The following is a 21,424-nucleotide window of genomic DNA, read 5'->3' as shown; positions in this document are numbered from 1 at the left end:
AGTGCCCCGCCAATTTTATAATGTTGCCGCAGCGCTTTGCTTGATGCTGCTGCAGTGCCCCGTCAATTAGAGAATGTTGTTGCAGCGCTTTGCTTGATGCTGCTGCAATGCCCCGTCAATTCGAGAACATTGCTGCAGTGCTTTGCTTGATGCTGCTGCAGCGCCTCGCCAATTCGAGAATGTTGCTGCAGTGCTCTGCTTGATGCTGCTGCAACCCCTCACCTATTTCATAAACTGCCACAGCAGTTACCTACCTCAGTACTGCTACAGTGCCATCTTCCATTCAGTCTATTTAACAATTTTGGGGGGTCTTCTGGAATAATTATGCAGACTCCTCCCGTAATCATGAGCTGTTCAAATTTCCATGATTCTTGCTTGCTGTCTATTTCTGCATTATGTTTTTGGGGGGCAATCGGAGCTCGGGTAGAATATCCTCTCCGAGCCCCTCTATAGCAGACAGCAAGCCAAATCTGTTTACCACTTTCACTAAGATTATATGGGCACACAAACTCGTGAAGTGAAGTTAATAAACGTAATTTCGGGAGGAGTACGCCCATCTAATCTTTCAATTAATACCAAGGTATAAAACCAGCAGCTTACCTCTTCCCCTTTTTGGTTCCTGAAGCATCCCTCCTCCTCCCCTGCTCCTCCTTTTGTACACCACATTGGTGGTGGTTGAGGAGAGATCCCTGACATGAGTGTAAAGCGCTTTGGGTGTACAGTAGTACATATGAAAGCGCTATATAAATGACTCATTCATTCATTATTTTATTCATTCAATTTGCCTGTTATAGGGGGGCAATCGGAGCTCGGGTAGAATATCCTCTCCGAGCCCCTCTATAGCAGACAGCAAGCCAAATCTGTTTACCACTTTCACTAAGATTATATGGGCACACAAACTCGTGAAATATTATTTGTATGATTTTCTCAAGGGGGGTCATTACAGGGGGGTCGAATTTAGGCCGTATTATTTTCTTCTATGTAATATCAATGCAGAAGTTATTGGGTTATTAAGAAAGCTGCGGTTCCAATCTTTCAAATGATACCATATATGTCTAGTTTTGTGGTGCGCAAGTTATAGATTTTTTAAAACGATGATGATGCAATTTTGGACCCACGGGTGTTAACCCACCCCATGGGGGGGGGGGGGGGGGCAGATTAATGTTTCCAAATATTTGTTAATTTTAATCAATGGGGGAATCTATTTTAACTTCACTTTGATTACATCTGTGCAATTTTAAATGCTGAAATAGCACAAAATATTTTATATGTATTTTCATTTTGACCTATTTAAAAACTTCATAAAAAATCATTACTGCTTTTAATGACAAGTTCCACTGTTATTATTATCTGCGCTGAATCTGAACGTCTGTGTTGGTGGTTGGAGGTACAGTCATTGCGTTATGATGTGGAATAATGACAGCAAGGCACTCCCCACTGGACTTTGGGTTTCCACAATGGCAATCACGTCCCCATACTATATAAATACAGATGTGAAAAAGCAACTTCACACTTGTTCTTCAGACAGGACAGCATCAATTATACACGGACACAGGTAAGAACTTTTTAGTAAATTCAAAATACAGCACTATTTACATTTATGTAAAAGATAGAGACATTCATTAAGTGTTTTCTTTACATTAACAGACTAAAACTGAACACCATGAAGGTTCTTGTGGTGCTTGCACTTGCTGTATTTACAGGTGAGAATTCAGAGAAAATTACAATGTGAAAATGTTTTAAGGTTTGATAAATTCACAGACTATTAACAAAATAATTTGATCAAACTGAAATTCTCCATCAACAGGTTGCCAGGCCAACCTCTTCTATGCTGATGAGCCCAAGCCCCAGCTGGAGCAGCTGACTGATGCATTCTGGAGCTATGTTTCTAAAGCAACACAAACCGCAGAGGAAACCGTCAAGATGATCAGGTCTTCTGAACTAGGACAGGAAGTCAAGTAAGTCAAGAATATTTACCTGCGGGACACTGTGATTTATTAAACTTATGCCCTGATATGAAACTCAAATGTCCTTCTCCATTTAACAGTACTAGACTGACCCAGAGTGCTGATATGGCCAGCGAATATGCCGTCACCCTCAAGAAACAGATGGATCCTCTGGCTGAAGAGCTGATGACCAGAATCACCAAAGAGTCTGAAGTACTGAGGGAGCGTCTGGGCCAGGACCTGATCACCGTTAGAGACCAGCTGGAGCCCTATGCTGACAACCTCAAGAGCCAGATCGAGCAGAGAGTGGAGGAGCTCCGGGCAGCCTTGACTCCATATGCAGACTCCCTGGATTCTGAGACCCTGAAGGCCACTCTGCTCCAGAAGAGTGAGGAGCTGAGAGGAAACCTGGAGCAGAGCGTGAAGGAGCTGCAGGCTCAGCTGGAGCCCTACACTGCTGAACTCAAGGAGAAGGTTGACCAGCGTCTGCAGGAGTTCCAGAAGACCGTGACCCCTCTGGCTGAGGATCTTCAGGCCCAGATTAGAGAGAGAGCTCAGGTGGTCCAGCAGAGTCTCACACCCTACGCTGAAGACCTGAAGGAAAAGCTGGACCCCTACGCACAGAACCTGAAGGACCAGCTCACCTCACTCTACGAGTCCTTCATCAAGAGAAATTAGATGCTTCAAAGACTTCTTACTTTGTCACTAACAAAACAGTTTTTCCTTCTATGAGAATTGAGACTCCAAAATCCCATACATCACCCATAACCATGACCTATATCATACTATTAGGCATCAACGAGATCTTTAGGACCTAAGTTTTACAGATGATCAACCAAACACTAATAGGAAAAGTGATTTTTCCCTTCACTTTCACCATTCATATACAGATGCAGAAATGTTCTCTTTATGTAAAAGCTGTTGTTATTTCAGTTTAGCTTCTCTTTATTACTGCTGACATAAAATGTTTCTTCTTGTTAAAGTATAAATATCAACTGTCTTATTTATTAACAATAAACCACCTTCCATTATTAACAATGATTCTGAATATTATGTCCAGTTGTGTAGATCAGCATAGCTGTATCATTCTAAATATTACAAATATGATAATCAAGTTTTTTTTTTTTTTTTTTTTTAATCTAATTAATTAGCCCGAAGCAAATACAAAAGATCTTTTAATAAAATCACCAGACAAAAAAATAAGTTATAAATGGGCTTTTTATCTATTCATGAGAAGTGTTAGTCACTGTCTGGTTTGAAAGGTTCAAATGTACATTTGACACCATATATATATATATTTCAGCCATATACTATTTCCAAAATCTGCATGAGTGACAAAAAGATTATTTAAATAAAGCAACTCTAACAAATTTGTACATGCACAAATGAGGTAATCTCATATGATTTATTGTAACACATAATAAAGATTAGATAAGGTTGACTTTCCAAAAATGTACATCTTCCAGTCACTTCTGGTTGTACTTATAATAGATCATACATTATGTTAAAGTTTGTACTTCATAATTAGTGCTGACGCAGGTATGCGTAACTCATGGGCCTGGTCCTTTCAAATGACGTCCAGATCTACACATCTGGTCACACAGAGTCTGCAGCCACAAGGTTTCTAAATAAAAATAAAAAAACATTTTGGAGATTAAAACATTCCCAATGCTATTTAAATACACATATGAAACGGTCATCGCCACACTTGCTATTCACACTGGACAGTGTACATTAAATCATACTGACAAAGGTAAGAAGATACATTTACTACATACCAGTTTAAAACATGTTTTATGTAATATATTCTACATTATATTAAACTGTTTAAATTAACAAGATGTATTGTCATTTTACAGACTAAGCCCCCAAAACTATGAAGGCTCTTGTGATTCTTGCATTGGCTGTTTTTACAGGTTAGATATACATAAGCACTGATATAAATTACTTTTTAAAAAAATTAAAAGAGTAAAATATATGTAACTTACATTTATGTCCCTACTGATAAAACATAATACATTCTACCAGTCAAAAGTTTGGATACATGAATGTCTTGTGATCTTAAAATATTTTGTAATGAAATAGTTGAAATAGCAGTGAATGAATCATAATCTTTCTTCATTGTTTGAAGTAGCTAAAATAAAATATATTATTTATTTATTTATTTATTTATTTATTTATTTTTTACCTGCAAAATGGCTAAATTACTTTTGAATCATCTGATTTGTTAAATTCCCACAACAGGTAGCCAAGCCAACTTATCTAATGAAGAGGAGCCAAATCCACATCTGGAACACTTAATAAATGCATTCTGGAACTATATTGCCCAAGCAGTCCATTATACTGATGAAACTTCACAGATGATATGGACATTCCAACCGGAACAGGAAGCCAAGTACGTTATATTTACCAGCAACATTATTTTTTAGTATAATAATAAAATAAAATAAAAAATATGTTACCAGACATAAATTACACTTTCGTTTCTACATCACCACACTAGACGAACACATACTCCTCAATCTGAAGATCTGATGACCAAAATCACCAAAGAGTCTGAAGTGTTGAAGGAGCGTCTGGCCCAGGACATGAACACCCTGAGGTACAAGCTGGAGCCCTATGCTGACAACCTCAAGAGCCAGATCCAGCAGAGAGTGGAGGAGCTCATGGCGGCCATGACTCCATATGCAGAATCCCTGGATTCTGAGACCCTAGAGGAGCTGAGAGAAAACTTGGAGCAGAGTGTGAAGGAGCTGCAGGCTAGGCTGGAGCCCTACATTTCTGAACTTAAGGAGAAGGCTGACCAGCGTCTGCAGGAGTTCCAGAAGACCGTGACCCTCTGGCTGAGGATCTTCAGGCCCAGATTAGAAAGAGAGCATGATACAACAGAGTCTCACAATCTACACTAAAGACCTGAAAGAAAAGCTGGACCATACGCACAGAACCTGAAGGCCCGGCTCAACTCCTTGTACAAGCCCTTCATCCATGTTTTCTCTTCCATTCATTCATCCTACCATGTTCTAAACTAAACCAAAAAAAAAGTCAAATGTTTTCAACATCCAATGTCTTTTACATTGCAAATTTTCTATTTTTGTGTGCAACGATGCATGGATATTTATTTAGAATAAATAAGAAACATAATTATTTCTGGGGGGGGCGGTGAATGTGTGTGATGTTCCTGTTTCATGATTACAAATCATGCATTTTATTTTAATTATGAATCAATAAAAAAATAAACAATACTAAATAAATAAAAACTTTGGTTAAAGGTGTATGTGAAACATACATACACTGCAAAGAAATTGTTGGTTTAACTTAAAAAGGTAACCAGGTTGCCATAAAATTTTGAGTTTATTGAAATTAAAAATTTGAGTTGATACAATGAAGGTAATTAATTTAATAAATAGAAACTCAAAATATGATTCTATCAATTTGGCTGTGTCATCACAAATAAAACACACAATTACCCAATACACTTTTAATAATACAAATTCTTTTAATAATATTTTAATAAAGGTTGTCGATTCTCAAAAAAAGTCATTGTATTAACTCAAATTTTTTATTTCAATTAACTCAAAATTTTAAGGCAACCAGGTAACTTTTTTAAAAAATATTATTCTACAGTGTATTAGCAAATCAAATAACAAATCTCTAAAGGAAAAAAAAAGAATAACCAAACAAAACAAAAAATGGAGGAGGCAAAACCAAAGGACATAACTGGATGGGCACTCTTGACAGCCCTAAATTAAACACAAGAACATTAAAGATAGTGCTTGATAAACATTCATAGTCCTTCTCCAATCTAATCAATATTGGCCATCACACATGTAAACAGGAATACATTCTGTCGAAACACATAGTTAGTGTTGTGACGTGACACCAGGCCTTTACTTGTTGTTAAGTGTCCATTGCTTTTAGCTAAACAGTCTGACAGCTTTTATGGTTTGAACGTGAGGACCTGTTGTGACAAAAAGTCCCAGTCAGGAAATTTTGATATGGAGTAATCATGACAGTCATACACTACCCACTGGACTTTGGGTTTCTATTGCAACAATTTCTTCTCTCTGGTAAATAAATGGAGATATGTTACCACTACTTCCAAAATACCACTTCAGATTGAACAGTGGGGATATAAACACACTGACAGGAAATTAATAATGGTCCATTATTATTATTATTATTATTATTTATTAATTTTATTTATGTAATTAATGTAAGGGACTCAGACCTGTCATTTCCTTACAGGCCAAAACTGAAAACAATGAAGGTTCTCCTGGTCATTGCATTGGTGGTGTGTACAGGTTAGACACATTACAAAAACAAATTTTGCAATATGAACAGGAATACCTTCCCTATTTACAGTCAGAAAAAAAGGTACGTTGCTGTCACTGGGGTGGTAAGGCCTAAGGTACAAAACAAAAAAGGTAATATGTACCTTTAAGGACTAATACGCACTCTTAAAGTACTAATATGTACCTTTAAAAGAACTAATACCTAGCCTGACGCGGTCATACTCAATTTTAGTCAGAATATGAGTCTGAAACTGCTCGATTGGGCTGTGATTATGGGGCGTGTTTCAACTGAACCAGGAAAGACATCAATTGGATAGACCCACAACCAATCAGAGCAACGAAGCGACACTTAGTTGTAAAATGTCAACAGAACTCAAATGCACTGTGTTGCCAAGTCTGCGTTTTTTCTGCGGGTTGTTTTCCATGTCTGCGGGTTGAAGCGACTATTATGTGATATATATGGACCCATGAATGCGAATTTTAGCAGGCAACCTTGCCAAAATTAAACACATTTTACCCCCCAAACGCCATTTTTCCCCAGTTCATTGGTCCGAACAGTTTCTGTTCGGGCATAATCACTTCTCAATGGATCGAGTCCAGACTGAACTGCCCATCCTCAAATGTTGTCGGCGGGGCTGAGTTCGGGTGGCATCCAGGCTAACTAATACCAGATGCACTTTTTCACTTTTGTACCTTAGAGTACCGACCCAGTGACAGCCCTGTACCTTTTTTCGGAGAATGTGCTTTAAATGTATTATACAATCTTAAAAATAAAGGTTCTTAAATGGTTCTTTGGCAGGGTGTATGGTTCCAAGAAGAACCTTTAATATCCAAAGAACCTTTCCATTGCACAAAAGGTTCTTTGTAGTGCAAAAAGGTTCTTTGGTTAGAAAAAAAATGGTTCTTTAAAGAACCTTTCACCAAACGGTTCTTTGGGGAACCAAATATGGTTCTTCTATGCATCACTGTGAAACCCCATTTTTGGTTCTTCCTTGCATCTTTATTTTTAAGGGTGTATGCGCCCTATACATTTTCTTGTGTATCCCTACTATAAAGTAGGGAAGTAAGTTATTTCAGATGCCACAAGAGAAGATGCAACAGAAAAATAAAAGAAAATATTTTAAAGAATTTTGGTAACCTTAAAATTTACATTGTATGGACAAAAACATTTGACACTTCTCAAAATATAATTTACAAATTAGGGTTAAGGTTAAATATAAAACAAGTTTAAAATTACATAAGAGTGAGTTAAAAATTAAATCATCTTATTTTTGGGTGGAAATCTAGCCAGACAAGCCAGACCCACATCAAGATGTTTGGTCTGGAAACTCACCATTGACAGAGCTCAATCCGAGGGGCGGGATAAACGGTTGTCTTTCAAACTCCCTCTGCACGCGATAGGATAGCGATACACCAAACCAGAGCAACAAAGGTGAAGCGGAGCTAGTTGATAGATTAAACTTTCGCTGTATCTGGTCGGCAAAACTCCAAACACATAAGGAGTCCAAACACACTGAAGTCATTCTTCCCTTTTTAAGAATAACTTCAGTGCCGTTCTTTGTTCTTTTCTCAGAGAAAGCTTAACTCAAAGTCTTCCAGAGTCGCAGTCAAAGCTGATTCGAAAGACCGCTGTTCACCAGCTTCTGTGTTTACTAGTAGCACACAAGCACAACTCGGCCCCGCCCACTGACACGATGTGATTGGCCTGACCAGAGTTTGGTTTTTACAGCTCAGACGTGTATTGAGAGTTGCTAGACGATACTTGCAGCAGATTAGATTTGCTGCCGCTACGTTGCATCTAGATTTCTAGTCTAGTGAAAATCCCTATAAAGCTGACAGAAATATTTTTATAAGGTATAAAGATACATTATTCATATTGAACATAATATGGTATCTGAAATACTCTGCACTCTCATCAGGTTGCCAGGAAAACCTCTTCTATGCTGATGAGCCCAAACCACAGCTGGAAAAGCTGGCGGAGGCGTTCAAGAGCTATGTTGACCAGGCCACACGCACCGCAGAGGAAACTGTCAAGAAGATTAGGACTTCCCAACTGGGACAGGATGTCCAGTAAGTTAAGAAAATGTACCTGTAGGAAACTGTTGGTTGTAAAAACTGCCTTCAGCATTTCTAATAGTGTGACAAGCCAGACCCACATCAAGATGTTTGGTCTGGAGCTCACCATTGACAGGGCTCAATCTGAGGGGCGGGATAAACGGTTGTCTTTCAAACTCCCTCTGCACGCAATTGGTTAGCGCTACAACCAACCAGAGCAATGAAGGTGAAGCAGAGCTAGTTGACAGATTAACTTTCGCCGTATCTGATCGGCAAAACTCAGAACACGTTCCCTTCTTAAGAATGACTTTGGTGCCGTTCTTTGTTCTTTTCTCAGAGAAAAGCTTAACTAAAAGACTTTCAGATTCGCGGTCAAAGCTGATTCAAAAGACCGCCGTTCGACAGTTTCTGTTTTTACTAGAAGCACGCAAGTGCAACTCTGCCATCATTATGTTAAGCCTCGCCCACCGACTCGTGATTGGCTCTACCAGAGTTTGGCATTTACAGCTCAGAACTGTATTGAGAGTTGCTAGACGAGCGGGCAGATTAGATTTGCTGCCACCAGGGTGCGACTAGATTTCTAGGCTACATTTCTAATGCAATGATAGACTAACAAAAAATGTTAATATGTCCAGCCAGTACACCATCAACCTGAAGGAACAGATGGATCCATTGGCTAAAGATCTGATGACCAAAATCACTAAAGGTGCCGACGTTCTGAGAGAGCGTATAGAAGAGGAAGTGAGCACTGTGAGGTGTGCATTAAAGCCCTACATTGAATATGTCACCAGTCCATTTCAGCGGGGAGCGGATTACATAAGAGAATCCCTGGATTTTGAGGACCTGAAGGCCACACTACTCCAGAAAAGTGAGGAGCTAAGAGAGAGCCTGGAGCAAAGCGTGAAGGAGTTACAGGCATAACATGACGCCTCAACCTGAGAGAAGAGCTGGTTCCCTATCTCGAGGGAACTTCGAGCTGCGTCGAAACGCTAGGGGACGCCTCTGCGTGCCATGTCATGAAGCACTTGTGTAATCAGTCCAATAGCGGGACGATACGTCACGGGCGGGTGACGTAATCGACCAGGAAGCTATAAAGCATGCCCGGACCAGTCACTAGCTTCTGTGTCTTCACAAGCGCTCTGTGTGAATTGTATGTCCATTTATTGTGTGTGTGTCCAAAAAAAAAAAAAAAAAAAGAAAGAAAGAAAGAAATATGGCAAGTCAGTATAGGTGTTGTGTTCCTCCCTGCCCACGTTACATCACGGGTGGGGATACACACGTCTGTGTGATGTGTTTGGGGCTCGAGCATGCCCAGTCAGCTCTCGAGGGGGTCGAATGAGAGCATTGCGAGAGACTCCCAATGCGCATATTAAGATCACGCCGGGCACTCTTCGAGGAGAGTGCTTTGGCTCGCGGTCCTCAGGGCTCGGGTCCCGCTGTTGCCGAGGCGCAGCGAAGGCTCGCATCCTGGGGATCGCAGTTGGATCTAGTGGCGGGGTTCGAGACGGGTGATCCCCTATCTCTGCCTTTACCCGCTGGATCTCATGCCTCAGTTAGCGAGCTGGAAGCACGCTCTGTGGTTTTCTTCCGCTCGCGCTGAGGCACAAACGCAGCAGCACTCCAGCTCCGAGGAACTGGATGTTGTTAGCGCTGATAATGATCTGCCAAAAGAAAACGACACACACACACTCATAAAAAGAGGTGCTATTGGTGTAACTCGCGCTGTGTCCAGGTTAAGTTTAGACTGGCCGGCCGAGTGTCAAGAAGTTCGCCAAAAAATAAATAAATATATAAATAAAATAAGAAAGAGAAAGAACAATATAATGGCGAGCAGACAGCATGTTTGAGATTAGTAGGGGCTGAATCTAGTGGCTCGGATCTCGCGTTTGCCGAGGCAGCGTGTAGATCACGGGTCTACAATATAGATTCTATGACTCGATCGCGGATCTCGCGCTTGCCGAGGCAGCGTGTAGATTACGGGGTTGAGTTTAGTGGCTCAGATCGCGTGTTTGCCGAGGCATCGCGTAGATTATGGGTCTGCATCTATCATTCAGAAAGGGCGACGATGTCTCGCGGGGAAGAGACGCTTGCGAGCTATCTCTCCCCCGAGTCCACATCGTCACACAGCCCCACAGCTGCCCACAACAAGCCGGTAAAAAAAAAAAAAAAAAAGTCGGCTTTGGGGGTAGGGCATATTCGGCAGCAGATCAGGCGGCCGGCGGTTTGTATACGGCGGTTGCCCTGCAAGCATATAAAACAAGCAGACCTGCTGGGGGATATTGATATTGAGATGTGAAATATAAAAATATATATATATAATAAATAAATAAATAAATCAAAATGTCCCTCTGGGGCTGTCGGGCGGGGCAGCCTCAGCCGAGTACATCCTTTCTCAAACCTACACCGAGCAAAACAAAGAGAGAGCGTGGCCGCTCGGGGCCCCCCCCGCAGAGAGATCGGGGGTCCGGGCGACGCGCTCAGCCGGGACCTTCCCGTGGTAGGGCGGATCTGAGGGCCGTCCTTACTGCTAGGAAGGCCTCGGCTAAGAAGTCCTGACGTCAGAGGCGCAGGACATCCGATGGCAGTCCCCTCCGGGAGAGTGCGGCTCGCCGAGGCGCCCGCTCGTTCCCGGTGCCATCGGGGGGGGGGGGGGGGGGGGGGGGTTGGTCTGCCAACCCTGCCACCGTTGGTGCTTCAGGGCGCGGCGGTCCCCGGCAAACATATATCTCCTTGTCCGCCCGGAAACGTAGCGGCTTGGGGATGTTCGCGCCCTCTCGTGAGGGCCCGGGGCGGTCAGTTCGGTTGCTACCTGCCGGTTATCTGTTACAGGACACCGGGCTGACCACCCAGGAAAATCCAGAGACCAGCCTCGAGAGGCTGGTTCCCTTAGTAGATTTTCTGGCAGCGTGGAAACTTCTGCCGAATATCTCAGAATGGGTCCTGCTCACATTATAAAAAGGGTTCGGGTCACACCCACCCGTGTTCAGCAGGGTTACTCCTACGGTAGTAACCCCCGAGCAGCCTCTGGTCATGGAACGAGAGGTACAGACTCTTCTGCGAAAAGAGGCTATACACGGGTCCCTCCCCTCTGCAGAGAGTCGGGCTTTTACAGCCGGTACTTCATAGTTCCAAAGAAGGATGGAGGGTTAAGGCCTATTTTTAGATCTGCATCAGCTAAACAAAATGCTCACGATAAAACAGATCGTGTGTCACGTCAGGTCCGAGGACTGGTGTGTCACAATAGACCTAAAAAAAAAAAAAAAAAAAGTATACTTCCACATCTCCATCCTTCCGCAGCACAGACAGGTCTTTGCAGGTTTGCTTTCGGGGGCGAAGCTTACCAGTATTGAGTGCTGCCATTCGGCCTAGCTTAATCACCCCACACTTTCACCAAGTGCGTGAATGCAGCTCTGGCTCAGGTGCGACTCCAGGGCATTCGCGTGCTCAACTATATCGACGATTGGAACTGGTGTTAGCATAGTCGAAACAGTGGGCGTTCAGCATCGAGATGCTGTTCTCGCCCATATGAGAGTGTTGGGGCTAAGGTTGAATGGAAAGAAATGTGTGCTGGCACCTATAAGCTGCAGAGCACTACTTTTCTGGCGGTAGTCTGGGACACGAAAATAATGTCGGCTCGGCTATCCCCTCCCAGGATAAAAACGATCCTGGATACCGTGAACCAGATAAAGCTAGGTCAGTCACTCACTGTGAAACACTTTCAGAGAGTATTAGGGCTGATGACAGCAGCGTCCAACGGGGTACCTTTTGGCCTGCGGTACATGAGACCCTTACAGTGGTGGCTCAGGACCAAGGGGTTCTCCCTGAGGGGAAACCCTTTTTCGCTTGATCAAGGTCACGCGGCGCTGCCTACGTGCCTTAGTGAAGTGAAAAGATCCTTGGTTCCTGTCCCAAGGTCCAGTTCTGGGGGCTCCTTGTCGTCGCGTAACGCTAACGACGGATGCCTCCCTAACTGGCTGGGGAGCGGTCATGAGTGGCCGCTCGGCCCAAGGTCTGAGCGGCCGTCAGCTCTCCTGGCACATAAACCAGCTGGAGCTGATGGCTGTGTTTCAATCATATAAAATCAAACACTTCCTCTCAGACCTGCGGGGCCGCCCTGTGTTAGTTCGGTCAGACAACACTTCGGTGGTCTCGTATATAAATCACCAGGGAGGGTTGAGATCGCGTCGGGTGTGGAAGCTGACGCATCATATGCTAACATGGGCCCAAGGCAAGATGCTCTCGCTCAGGGCGATGTACATCCCGGGGGTCCTGAATGTAGCGGCAGACTCCCTGTCGAGGCAGGGAGTGATGCCGGGAGAATGGAGACTCCACCCGAGGTGGTGGAGGAGCTGTGGATCCGCTTTGGGCGAGCCCAGGTGGATCTGTTTGCGTCTCGAGAGACGACACACTGTCCAGCATATTTCTCCCTCACGCATCCAGCCCTGCTGGGGCTGGACGCAATGGTACAGATATGGCCGAGGCTGCGTCTGTACGCCTTCCCCCCTCGGGCATTGCTCCCAGGAGTGCTGGAGAGCGTCCGCCGGGACGGGGTTCAGCTTTTATTGGTAGCCCCGCTCTGGCCGGGCCAAGTATGGCTCGCCGACATTATGTCTCTCTTAGAAGGTCCTCCCTGGGAAATCCCAGTCAGGAGAGATCTTCTTTCGCAGGCCGGGGGGGTCAGTACTGCACCCGCGCCCGGAACTGTGGAAACAGTGGGCTTGGCCCCTGAGGGGGCCCAGTTCATAAACACGGGTCTATCTACTGAGGTGATAGAGACCATGTTGCACTCCAGAGCACCTTCCACAAGGAGACTTTACGCACTCAAATGGAGAGTTTTTGTCGCCTGGTGTACGCACCAGGCTTTGGATCCTGTTAACTGCCCGTTCGGTTCAGTTCTTGAGTTCCTACAAGAAAAATTATCCGCAGGGTTATCTCCGTCAACACTGAAAGTATATGTGTCGGCGATATCTGCTTATCATATTCCATTAGATAATGCATCATTGGGGAAACACCCTTGGGTCATGCGTTTCCTTCGTGGTACTTTGAGGCGCAGACCTGCGGCACGCTTGAGGGTGCCTACTTAGGCAGTGGCACCCTCTTGTCTGGAGTTTGCACCAGGAATGGTAAAAGCATTTCTCTTCCCGAGGGAAGGATATGCTCCCAAGGTCCCGACTAATGTGCCGGGACCAGTAATGCTGCAGGCTTTCTGTCCACCTCCGTTCACTAGTCAAGACCAAGAGAAGCTAAATCTGCTATGTCCGGTCAGGGCCCTAGATGCATATGTCCACAGGGCTGCCCTGTGGCAAAACTCAGAACAGTTGTTTGTGTGTTTTTGGGTCCCCGAGCAAGGGAAAACCGGCTTCAAAGCAGATGCTTAGCAAGTGGATAGTCGAGGCTATTTCGCTCGCTTATGAGTCGGCCGGACATCCTTCACCTATGAGGGTCCGCGTCCACTCCACTAGGAGTATGGCTGCCTCTATGGCTCTTATTTCGGGAGTTTCATTGTCAGAGGTATGTGATGTGGCTGGGTGGTCCTCTCCGCATACATTTGTGAGGTTTTACAATCTAGATGTAGCCTCTACACCGGGGTCCCGGGTGTTTCTGGGTTGATTCACACATACAGACATTTGGGACTCTGGCGGCGTGGGTATTGAGGTCCCCTAGCGTTTCGATGCAGCTCGAAGTTCCCTCGAGATAGGGAACGTCTCAGGTTACGTATGTAACCATGGTTCCCTGAGAGGGAACGAGACGCTGCGTCGAGATGCCATACTCCCGGCATGCCTGTGATCGATTTGTTCGACTTTTCCAGAAGCTAGTGACTGTTTGGTCCGGGCATGCTTTATAGCTTCCTGGTCGATGACGTCACCCGCCCGTGACGTATCGTCCCGCTATTGGACTGATTACACAAGTGCTTCATGACATGGCACGCAGAGGCGTCCCCTAGCGTTTCGACGCAGCGTCTCGTTCCCTCTCAGGGAACCATGGTTACATACGTAACCTGAGACGATCTCTACACGCACAACCTGAAGACCTAGATCACTGTCAAAGAGCACTTGAGGAATTTGGATGATTTGATTTGTTTTATTGTTAAGAAGCCATTTTTTCTGTGAATTAACATTTTGAATCCAAAATTAAATATATAAGTGGTCTTTTTTTATTTTTTTATCCAGCACTAACAACTAACAAAATGTTGATTTCCTCCAAAAATCTGTATTGATTATCTGTTACCAACAGCTAGAAGGCAAAACATATGGAGAAAACATCTGAACATTTTAATCGAGTGACGATTTATTTCTCATGTACATTAACAGCATCTATTAAACTTTTTTCTTTCCCATAAATTAAGTTGTAAAATGTTTTAGAAAGTAATGGACAGAGAGATTTAAAAGAGCTTTTATTTTTTGTCATGCTTCCACAAGACACCATAATGTTTTGACACAATGCAAAAACTGTAGCAGATTTGCTGTTTATATTCAAGACAGCAAGCAGAATAAATTATCTAGAAAAATATTCATGAGTCTTTTTTAAGGTGACCAGATATCTGAAAATGATATATTCCTACAACATCACAAAGAACAATATACCACTGTTAAACTCAGAAACAACATTAAACAAATAGCAGCCCTTAATTTAAGAACAAAAAAATATATATTCATAACAATTTATATTACCTCACTAGTTTAAAAAAAATACATGCATTTTATTTCCACAGCAGTGGTTTAAGAACATTTAAATACATTTTCCCAAACTACTTATTAAGCCTTATGCTGTTATAGCTATGATAAAGGGGTATCAGTATAACTTACATGAAAAAAAAAAAAAACATAACCTCACACTTACCTGGATGTGTAATATACAGTTCTGCTCAGGCTTTGCTCATGTAGGCTACAATTATGTTACGGTACGTTTGACCAGGAGGCTTAACGTTGGCCTATTTGCTGAAAGGAATACTTACTGATGAGAAGCAGAATAAATAAAACAAATGATGAATTAAGGGAGAATTGCCAAGCTGCACCACACAAGGGCTGCATATAATTCATTTTTTAGCTCAAGCTATAGGGAAGAGAACAAAAAGGCATCAATGCGTGTTTTTAAGTGGTTAAAAATGGTTTATGGCAAAAGACACAGAAGACAAGACATCCCTGCACACTCAAAAAAATTAAGAAGACGAATCAAAAAATGATTTTAAACTGCCTTGGCAAACAGCACTCTCTATTGGCCAATATAAACATCACACAAATGATTAGGCTTGCCATGTTTTAGAATGCTCCAACTTGTACCACATGGTCACTGTACCACCTATATAAAAAATAAATATAAAAATAATAATTATATTTAAAGTATTTTAAAATAATTGGATTTACAATGCTCTTGACTGTTATATTCTCAGATTTCCAATGGTAAATTATACATGCATAATCAAAATGTAGTTTCACCAACATATCTTTTAAAACTTCTAAGTATACAAGTAGACTTTATGGCTTATTTGAGGACTACTCATAATCAATGTCTCAGTGAACAAACACAGTTTCTAGAATCAGCTCCTTATTACTTTCTATATCAGGCAGATAAGGTCTTTCGTTTAGCCAAAGGATAAGAACACTTCACTATAGACAAAACTAATGTTAACTTCACTTTCTGTATTATTATTTTTTTCTACCTAAAAAAATTCTAGTTCCCATGTACTCTGCATTTTTTTTAAATGTTAGGAAGGTCAGGCATCCTTCAGCAGCATTAGATTGGTTCAAACGGCCGGCCAAATCTCTTAGGGTTTACCAAGCGTGTAACCTGGACAGAGTGTTACGTGTATGGTCCCTGACTCTGATAATAACTCATCCTAAGAATCACTTTAGGTCAGTTTATAGCTCTGGACAGGTTCATTAAAATAAAACGAGCTGAAAGACTTTTAAGTTTGAAATATATCCATCTTCACAGAATGAATTTATAGCTCAACAATTCATCCAGGATCAAAAACATATATCTTTGAGTGATGTGTCAAATCTTATCAGGAAGCGAACAAAGTCTGGTATCATTTGTTACTGTTATTAGTTCAAAGGTTCAACATCAGCTTATGTCTGGTTTTATAGATTAAGTAAAAAGGGCATTATTCAAAATGTCTTTGTGTTAAAATGAATTCAAAATTATATTGTTTCTGTTGAATCCCATGTAATTGTAAAAAACAAAACCAGGAATAATACAGGGATACTTCCAGAAATACTATAATTTCTTTATTAAGAAAACTCTTTTACTTAGATATTTCACTGAATAGTCAACAATATTTATATTGACATTTAACACAGTTCATTGCTCAAAAGTTATATTAGTCTGATATTGAATTCAGAAATCTTTGGTGATAATAAGTACAGTAATTGCGTTATGATGTGGAGTAATGACAGCAAGGCACTCCCCACTGGACTTTGGGCTTCCACAATGGCAATCACGTCCCCATGCTATATAAATACAGATGTGAAACGGCAACTTCACACTTGTTCTTCAGACAGGACAGCGTCAATTAAACACAGACACAGGTAAGAACTTTTTAGTAAATTCAAAATACAGCACTATTTACATTTATGTAAAAGATAGAGACATTCATTAAGTGTTTTCTTTACATTAACAGTCTAAAACTGAACACCATGAAGGTTCTTGTGGTGCTTGCACTTGCTGTATTTACAGGTGAGAATTCAGAGAAAATTACAATGTGAAAATGTTTTAAGGTTTGATAAATTCACAGACTATTAACAAAATAATTTGATCAAACTGAAATTCTCCATCAACAGGTTGCCAGGCCAACCTCTTCTATGCTGATGAGCCCAAGCCCCAGCTGGAGCAGCTGACTGATGCATTCTGGAGCTATGTTTCTAAAGCAACACAAACCGCAGAGGAAACCGTCAAGATGATCAGGTCTTCTGAACTAGGACAGGAAGTCAAGTAAGTCAAGAATATTTACCTGCGGGACACTGTGATTTATTAAACTTATGCCCTGATATGAAACTCAAATGTCCTTCTCCATTTAACAGTACTAGACTGACCCAGAGTGCTGATATGGCCAGCGAATATGCCGTCACCCTCAAGAAACAGATGGATCCTCTGGCTGAAGAGCTGATGACCAGAATCACCAAAGAGTCTGAAGTACTGAGGGAGCGTCTGGGCCAGGACCTGATCACCGTTAGAGACCAGCTGGAGCCCTATGCTGACAACCTCAAGAGCCAGATCCAGCAGAGAGTGGAGGAGCTCAGGGCCGCCATGACTCCCTATGCAGACTCCCTGGATTCTGAGACCCTGAAGGCCACTCTGCTCCAGAAGAGTGAGGAGCTGAGAGGAAACCTGGAGCAGAGCGTGAAGGAGCTGCAGGCTCAGCTGGAGCCCTACACTGCTGAACTCAAGGAGAAGGTTGACCAGCGTCTGCAGGAGTTCCAGAAGACCGTGACCCCTCTGGCTGAGGATCTTCAAGCCCAGATTAGAGAGAGAGCTCAGGTGGTCCAGCAGAGTCTCACACCGTATGCTGAAGACCTGAAGGAAAAGCTGGACCCCTACGCACAGAACCTGAAGGACCAGCTCACCTCACTCTACGAGTCCTTCATCAAGAGAAATTAGATGTTTCCAACAGACTTTTGACAATTGCTGCTAATGTAATTAGATCTTGGATACAGTTCAATGTGAAAGCGTGTTCTTCACTTTCTGTGGTTAACATTAACAACTCCTGCTGGCATTACAGTGACCTGATGGAAGTATTTATTCACAGCCATGAAACAAAACACAAAGGTCCAATAAAAATGTTTCTACATTCATCTACATTTACACTATGATTTGTATGTAAAATCTGAAAGATTACTTTTAATTTAAATTAAATAAATATTTTGTTAAAGGAAATGAGTCTCACATGTTTCTTTACTAGTTACAGGGTGACAGAATGACAGATAACAAAGTTAATACCAAGCTATGTTTTCTCTAGCATTCTCATTTTCAAATATATTAGGAAAGGTATATGATGTCAAAAATCATCTATTAAGAAATATATGTTTACTAATACAAGGCAATTACTCAAATATTGTTACTCTAATAATATTGTTACTCTATCTCCTGATATATATCACTTTCTTTTATCGAATTTGCTTCAAACTTAGTTTTTTGTTTTGTTTTTTAGTTGTCAGCCATCACCCACGTTTTATTATTTTCACAAAAATGTCATGGCCCCCAAAATATTGTGTTGAATGAAATTCTGAACATGCAATATATCAAAAGAAAGAACAGATCCTCTGCTTCATGTGTTCTTTTTCATCAATATTTTAACATTATTAAATGGTTAAATAAAGATAAATAAAAAAACATGTATGAAATTGCTTACAGTAAAAAAGGCAGTAAATGTTGTCAAATATTATTACAATTTAAAGTAAAAAAAAAAAAATCATATATATATATATATGATGTGATTTATTCCTGCATGGCAAAGCTGAATTTTCAGCAATTTCTTATTGAGATTTTTTTATGAATATAATGTTAAAAACTGCAGCATTTATTTGACATAAAAAATGTTGTATCATTATAAATATCTTTAATGTCACTTTTGATCACGTTAATGTGAGCTAGCTGAATAAAATATTGATTTATATTGAAAATATTTAACACAAAAAAAAATCTTACTGACACCAAACTTTTAAACGGTATACTGTGGTTACCGGTAGTTATTAGTATCCTTGTAGTTATCTAAAAGTCAGGATATTAAATGATAGAATGAGTGTAAAGTACAAAGTACAATTAGTTAGGATGGGACAGTAATTTGTCTTGTGACATAATCCTACAATTATATCCAGTTATATCCAGTTTTATCTCTTCACCACACCACACCACCCCGGTCATATAGGTCATTAAGAAAGATGGCCAATTTATAAAGATAAGAGTTACACCAATAACCAAGTTATTATGTGGACATATTATTATGCCATGTACTAGTTTTGTGCACCACACATGCCACCTAGTGGATGCCCACCATCATTTCAAGTCACCACAAAAATAAGATGATTAAGATTTACATGTCATTCAACGCATTTGTTATTGACTGGTTGCCAGTTCCTTTTAATGGATGCATTGAGGCATATGCGTGCTGCCAGAACATTCATAAACACCCACATATATGCCCGCGGCAACATGTTGGGAGCTGTCCTTGCAGGTTTGTAAAAGTACCCATTCTGCCATTCCCAAGAGTCTCCCACACACTTCCATTGGAACAAAAAAAAAACAACCATCATCTTCTACCTCGCACAAAGAAGCTAATCCTGACATTTACAAGAGTTCACTCAAGCATGCCGTCATTATCAAGACATTAACTTCCTGGAAAAACAGCTGTAACCAGCCTAAGCTGGATTCTAGTTGCTCTAGCTGGTCTCTCAGCCTGTATGCACAGCTGATGAGGGCCCTATCAAACCAGAAAACTAGACCTAACATGAGTATCAAGCTGTTTTACATATTAACTTTGATCACTTTTAATAAACTGACTCTTAAAAGCATCTGCTAATGTGCAAATTGAAGTGACCTTAAACAGAAAAGGGACCCAAAAAAAGTTAACACAAACATAAAAATTCTCATAATAGACAAGATAACTTGTCAATGTCAGGGAAAGAGTTTAAATGAAATTGGAACACAGGCTATGGGACTGTGGTTTGAGGGTGTTGATAAACTATGATACTTCATCTATAATCATTGTTCTGAATCTGATCAACAACAAAAAATTGTATACAAAATATATTTAAGTGTTGATGAAAAAAAATTATGCATGAAGCTATATTGTCTGTTTAAAGCAGATGTTCTGATTTTTTCTTTAATATTTAGCATGTTCAGCGATTCATATAACAAAATATTCTGGGGGACATGGCATTTTTGTGAAAATTATCTAAAACGCTGGCAGGGATAGCAAACTTAAATAAAAATTAAAAAATGCCGGAGAGGAAAGAGTTAAAGCATCCAAGGGCTGGATGAGGATTTGTAGAAGTTTGTGAATGTTGTTTGTTCCACTTTTCTGCATGTGGGCCTGGTTATTTGTACTTTAGAAGCACAACATAAATGGTCCCATTTTATATCAAGCTAACATTTAAATGAATCATTTGAATGCACTTGATGTGTAAATACTTGCATGTGATTACAGCTGTAAATCATTTGTTATTACATCTATAATTACAATGTTGACTCTTCTCTTTCAAAAGTCATACTGTCCCTGACCTATATCCATCCTTAATAGCAGCAAAAGTGTTTTGCAGTACAACATGAAAACCGTCAGTGCATTAGTTCCTATTTTAAATGTTAGTAAAAACCCCTAATATAAAGTGTGACCAAATAACTTTTTGCACAGAAACAAGGGGATCAAGACGCAGATTAAGATGCAGATGACTGATTTCTCTGACACAAAGCAGCTGACAGTTCTTTGACCCAGAATTCCTGACTGTTGAAAACAATGACTAATGTAGACAATCATCCCAAATGACACAACAATTACAGACCACAGAAAGCAAGAAGAGAGAAAAACAAAGAGTCGGAGTCACTAGAGTTCATCAGCCCTCACTGTAGAGCACTTGTGTAATGTTGTGTTGGATAAATCCAGTCAGTACATATCTGCTTGAGTCATGGCTGTGCTGAAGAATAGATGCTATCAGCGCATAGATCCTCTCACACGGTACACTGGACCTTGCAGCCCCATTCTGCTAAATGATGAGTTGGCCAAGGTCACATGCGTTCATTACTTACTGTTCACCTTCCACACAATTATCCAAAAACCACACAGGACATAAACAACCTTGAAGTCCTTTCAAGAGCGTATAATTAAATCAACGCACAAAATGTATTAATGTTTGTTTGCTTTCGAGAAAAATAAATAAATAAATATATATATATATATATATATATATATATATATATATATATATATATATATATATATATATATATATATATATAATGTTACATTTATAAATATATATGAATATATATATTTCTCACACTCAAAAAATTATTTGTTAAATTTAGTTAAAAAAGCAGTGTCGAGTGGTTCCACACATCTAATTGAGTAAGTTTTACAAATAACAATTAAGTTATATGACCAAAAGAATGTCAAATAAAGCTGACAAAATATGTCACTGT

At 40.9% G+C, this 21,424-nt stretch overlaps 3 protein-coding genes and 1 pseudogene across 3 annotated transcripts; all 4 read left to right on the top strand.

Moving 5' to 3' along the window:
* Window positions 1-1,403: 1,403 nt before the first annotated feature.
* On the top strand, window positions 1,404-2,959 carry LOC137083732 (apolipoprotein A-I-like). The gene is made up of 4 exons (XM_067449681.1): window positions 1,404-1,555; window positions 1,648-1,703; window positions 1,808-1,958; window positions 2,048-2,959. The coding sequence occupies exons 1-4, from the start codon at window positions 1,404-1,406 to the stop codon at window positions 2,622-2,624; spliced, it is 936 nt and encodes a 311-aa protein (XP_067305782.1). The 3' UTR covers window positions 2,625-2,959.
* A 613-nt stretch (window positions 2,960-3,572) lies between these two features.
* LOC137083510 (apolipoprotein A-IV-like) lies at window positions 3,573-4,975 on the top strand (annotated as a pseudogene).
* Window positions 4,976-5,844: 869 nt separating this feature from the next.
* si:dkey-7f3.14 (apolipoprotein A-I-like) lies at window positions 5,845-14,803 on the top strand. Its single transcript, XM_067449676.1, has 5 exons — window positions 5,845-6,094; window positions 6,193-6,247; window positions 8,158-8,308; window positions 8,929-9,244; window positions 14,300-14,803. Exons 2-4 carry the CDS (start codon window positions 6,208-6,210, stop codon window positions 9,212-9,214), a joined length of 477 nt encoding a protein of 158 aa, XP_067305777.1. The 5' UTR covers window positions 5,845-6,094; window positions 6,193-6,207; the 3' UTR covers window positions 9,215-9,244; window positions 14,300-14,803.
* A 2,000-nt stretch (window positions 14,804-16,803) lies between these two features.
* Window positions 16,804-18,084, top strand: apoa4b.2 (apolipoprotein A-IV b, tandem duplicate 2). The gene is made up of 4 exons (XM_067449675.1): window positions 16,804-16,821; window positions 16,914-16,969; window positions 17,074-17,224; window positions 17,314-18,084. Exons 2-4 carry the CDS (start codon window positions 16,930-16,932, stop codon window positions 17,888-17,890), a joined length of 768 nt encoding a protein of 255 aa, XP_067305776.1. The 5' UTR covers window positions 16,804-16,821; window positions 16,914-16,929; the 3' UTR covers window positions 17,891-18,084.
* Window positions 18,085-21,424: the final 3,340 nt, after the last annotated feature.

Source organism: Pseudorasbora parva, chromosome 7, assembly GCF_024679245.1.
Source record: "Pseudorasbora parva isolate DD20220531a chromosome 7, ASM2467924v1, whole genome shotgun sequence".
NCBI lineage: Eukaryota > Metazoa > Chordata > Actinopteri > Cypriniformes > Gobionidae > Pseudorasbora > Pseudorasbora parva.
Note: the sequence above shows the minus strand (reverse complement) of the source record. Positions and strands in the feature narration are given on the sequence as shown.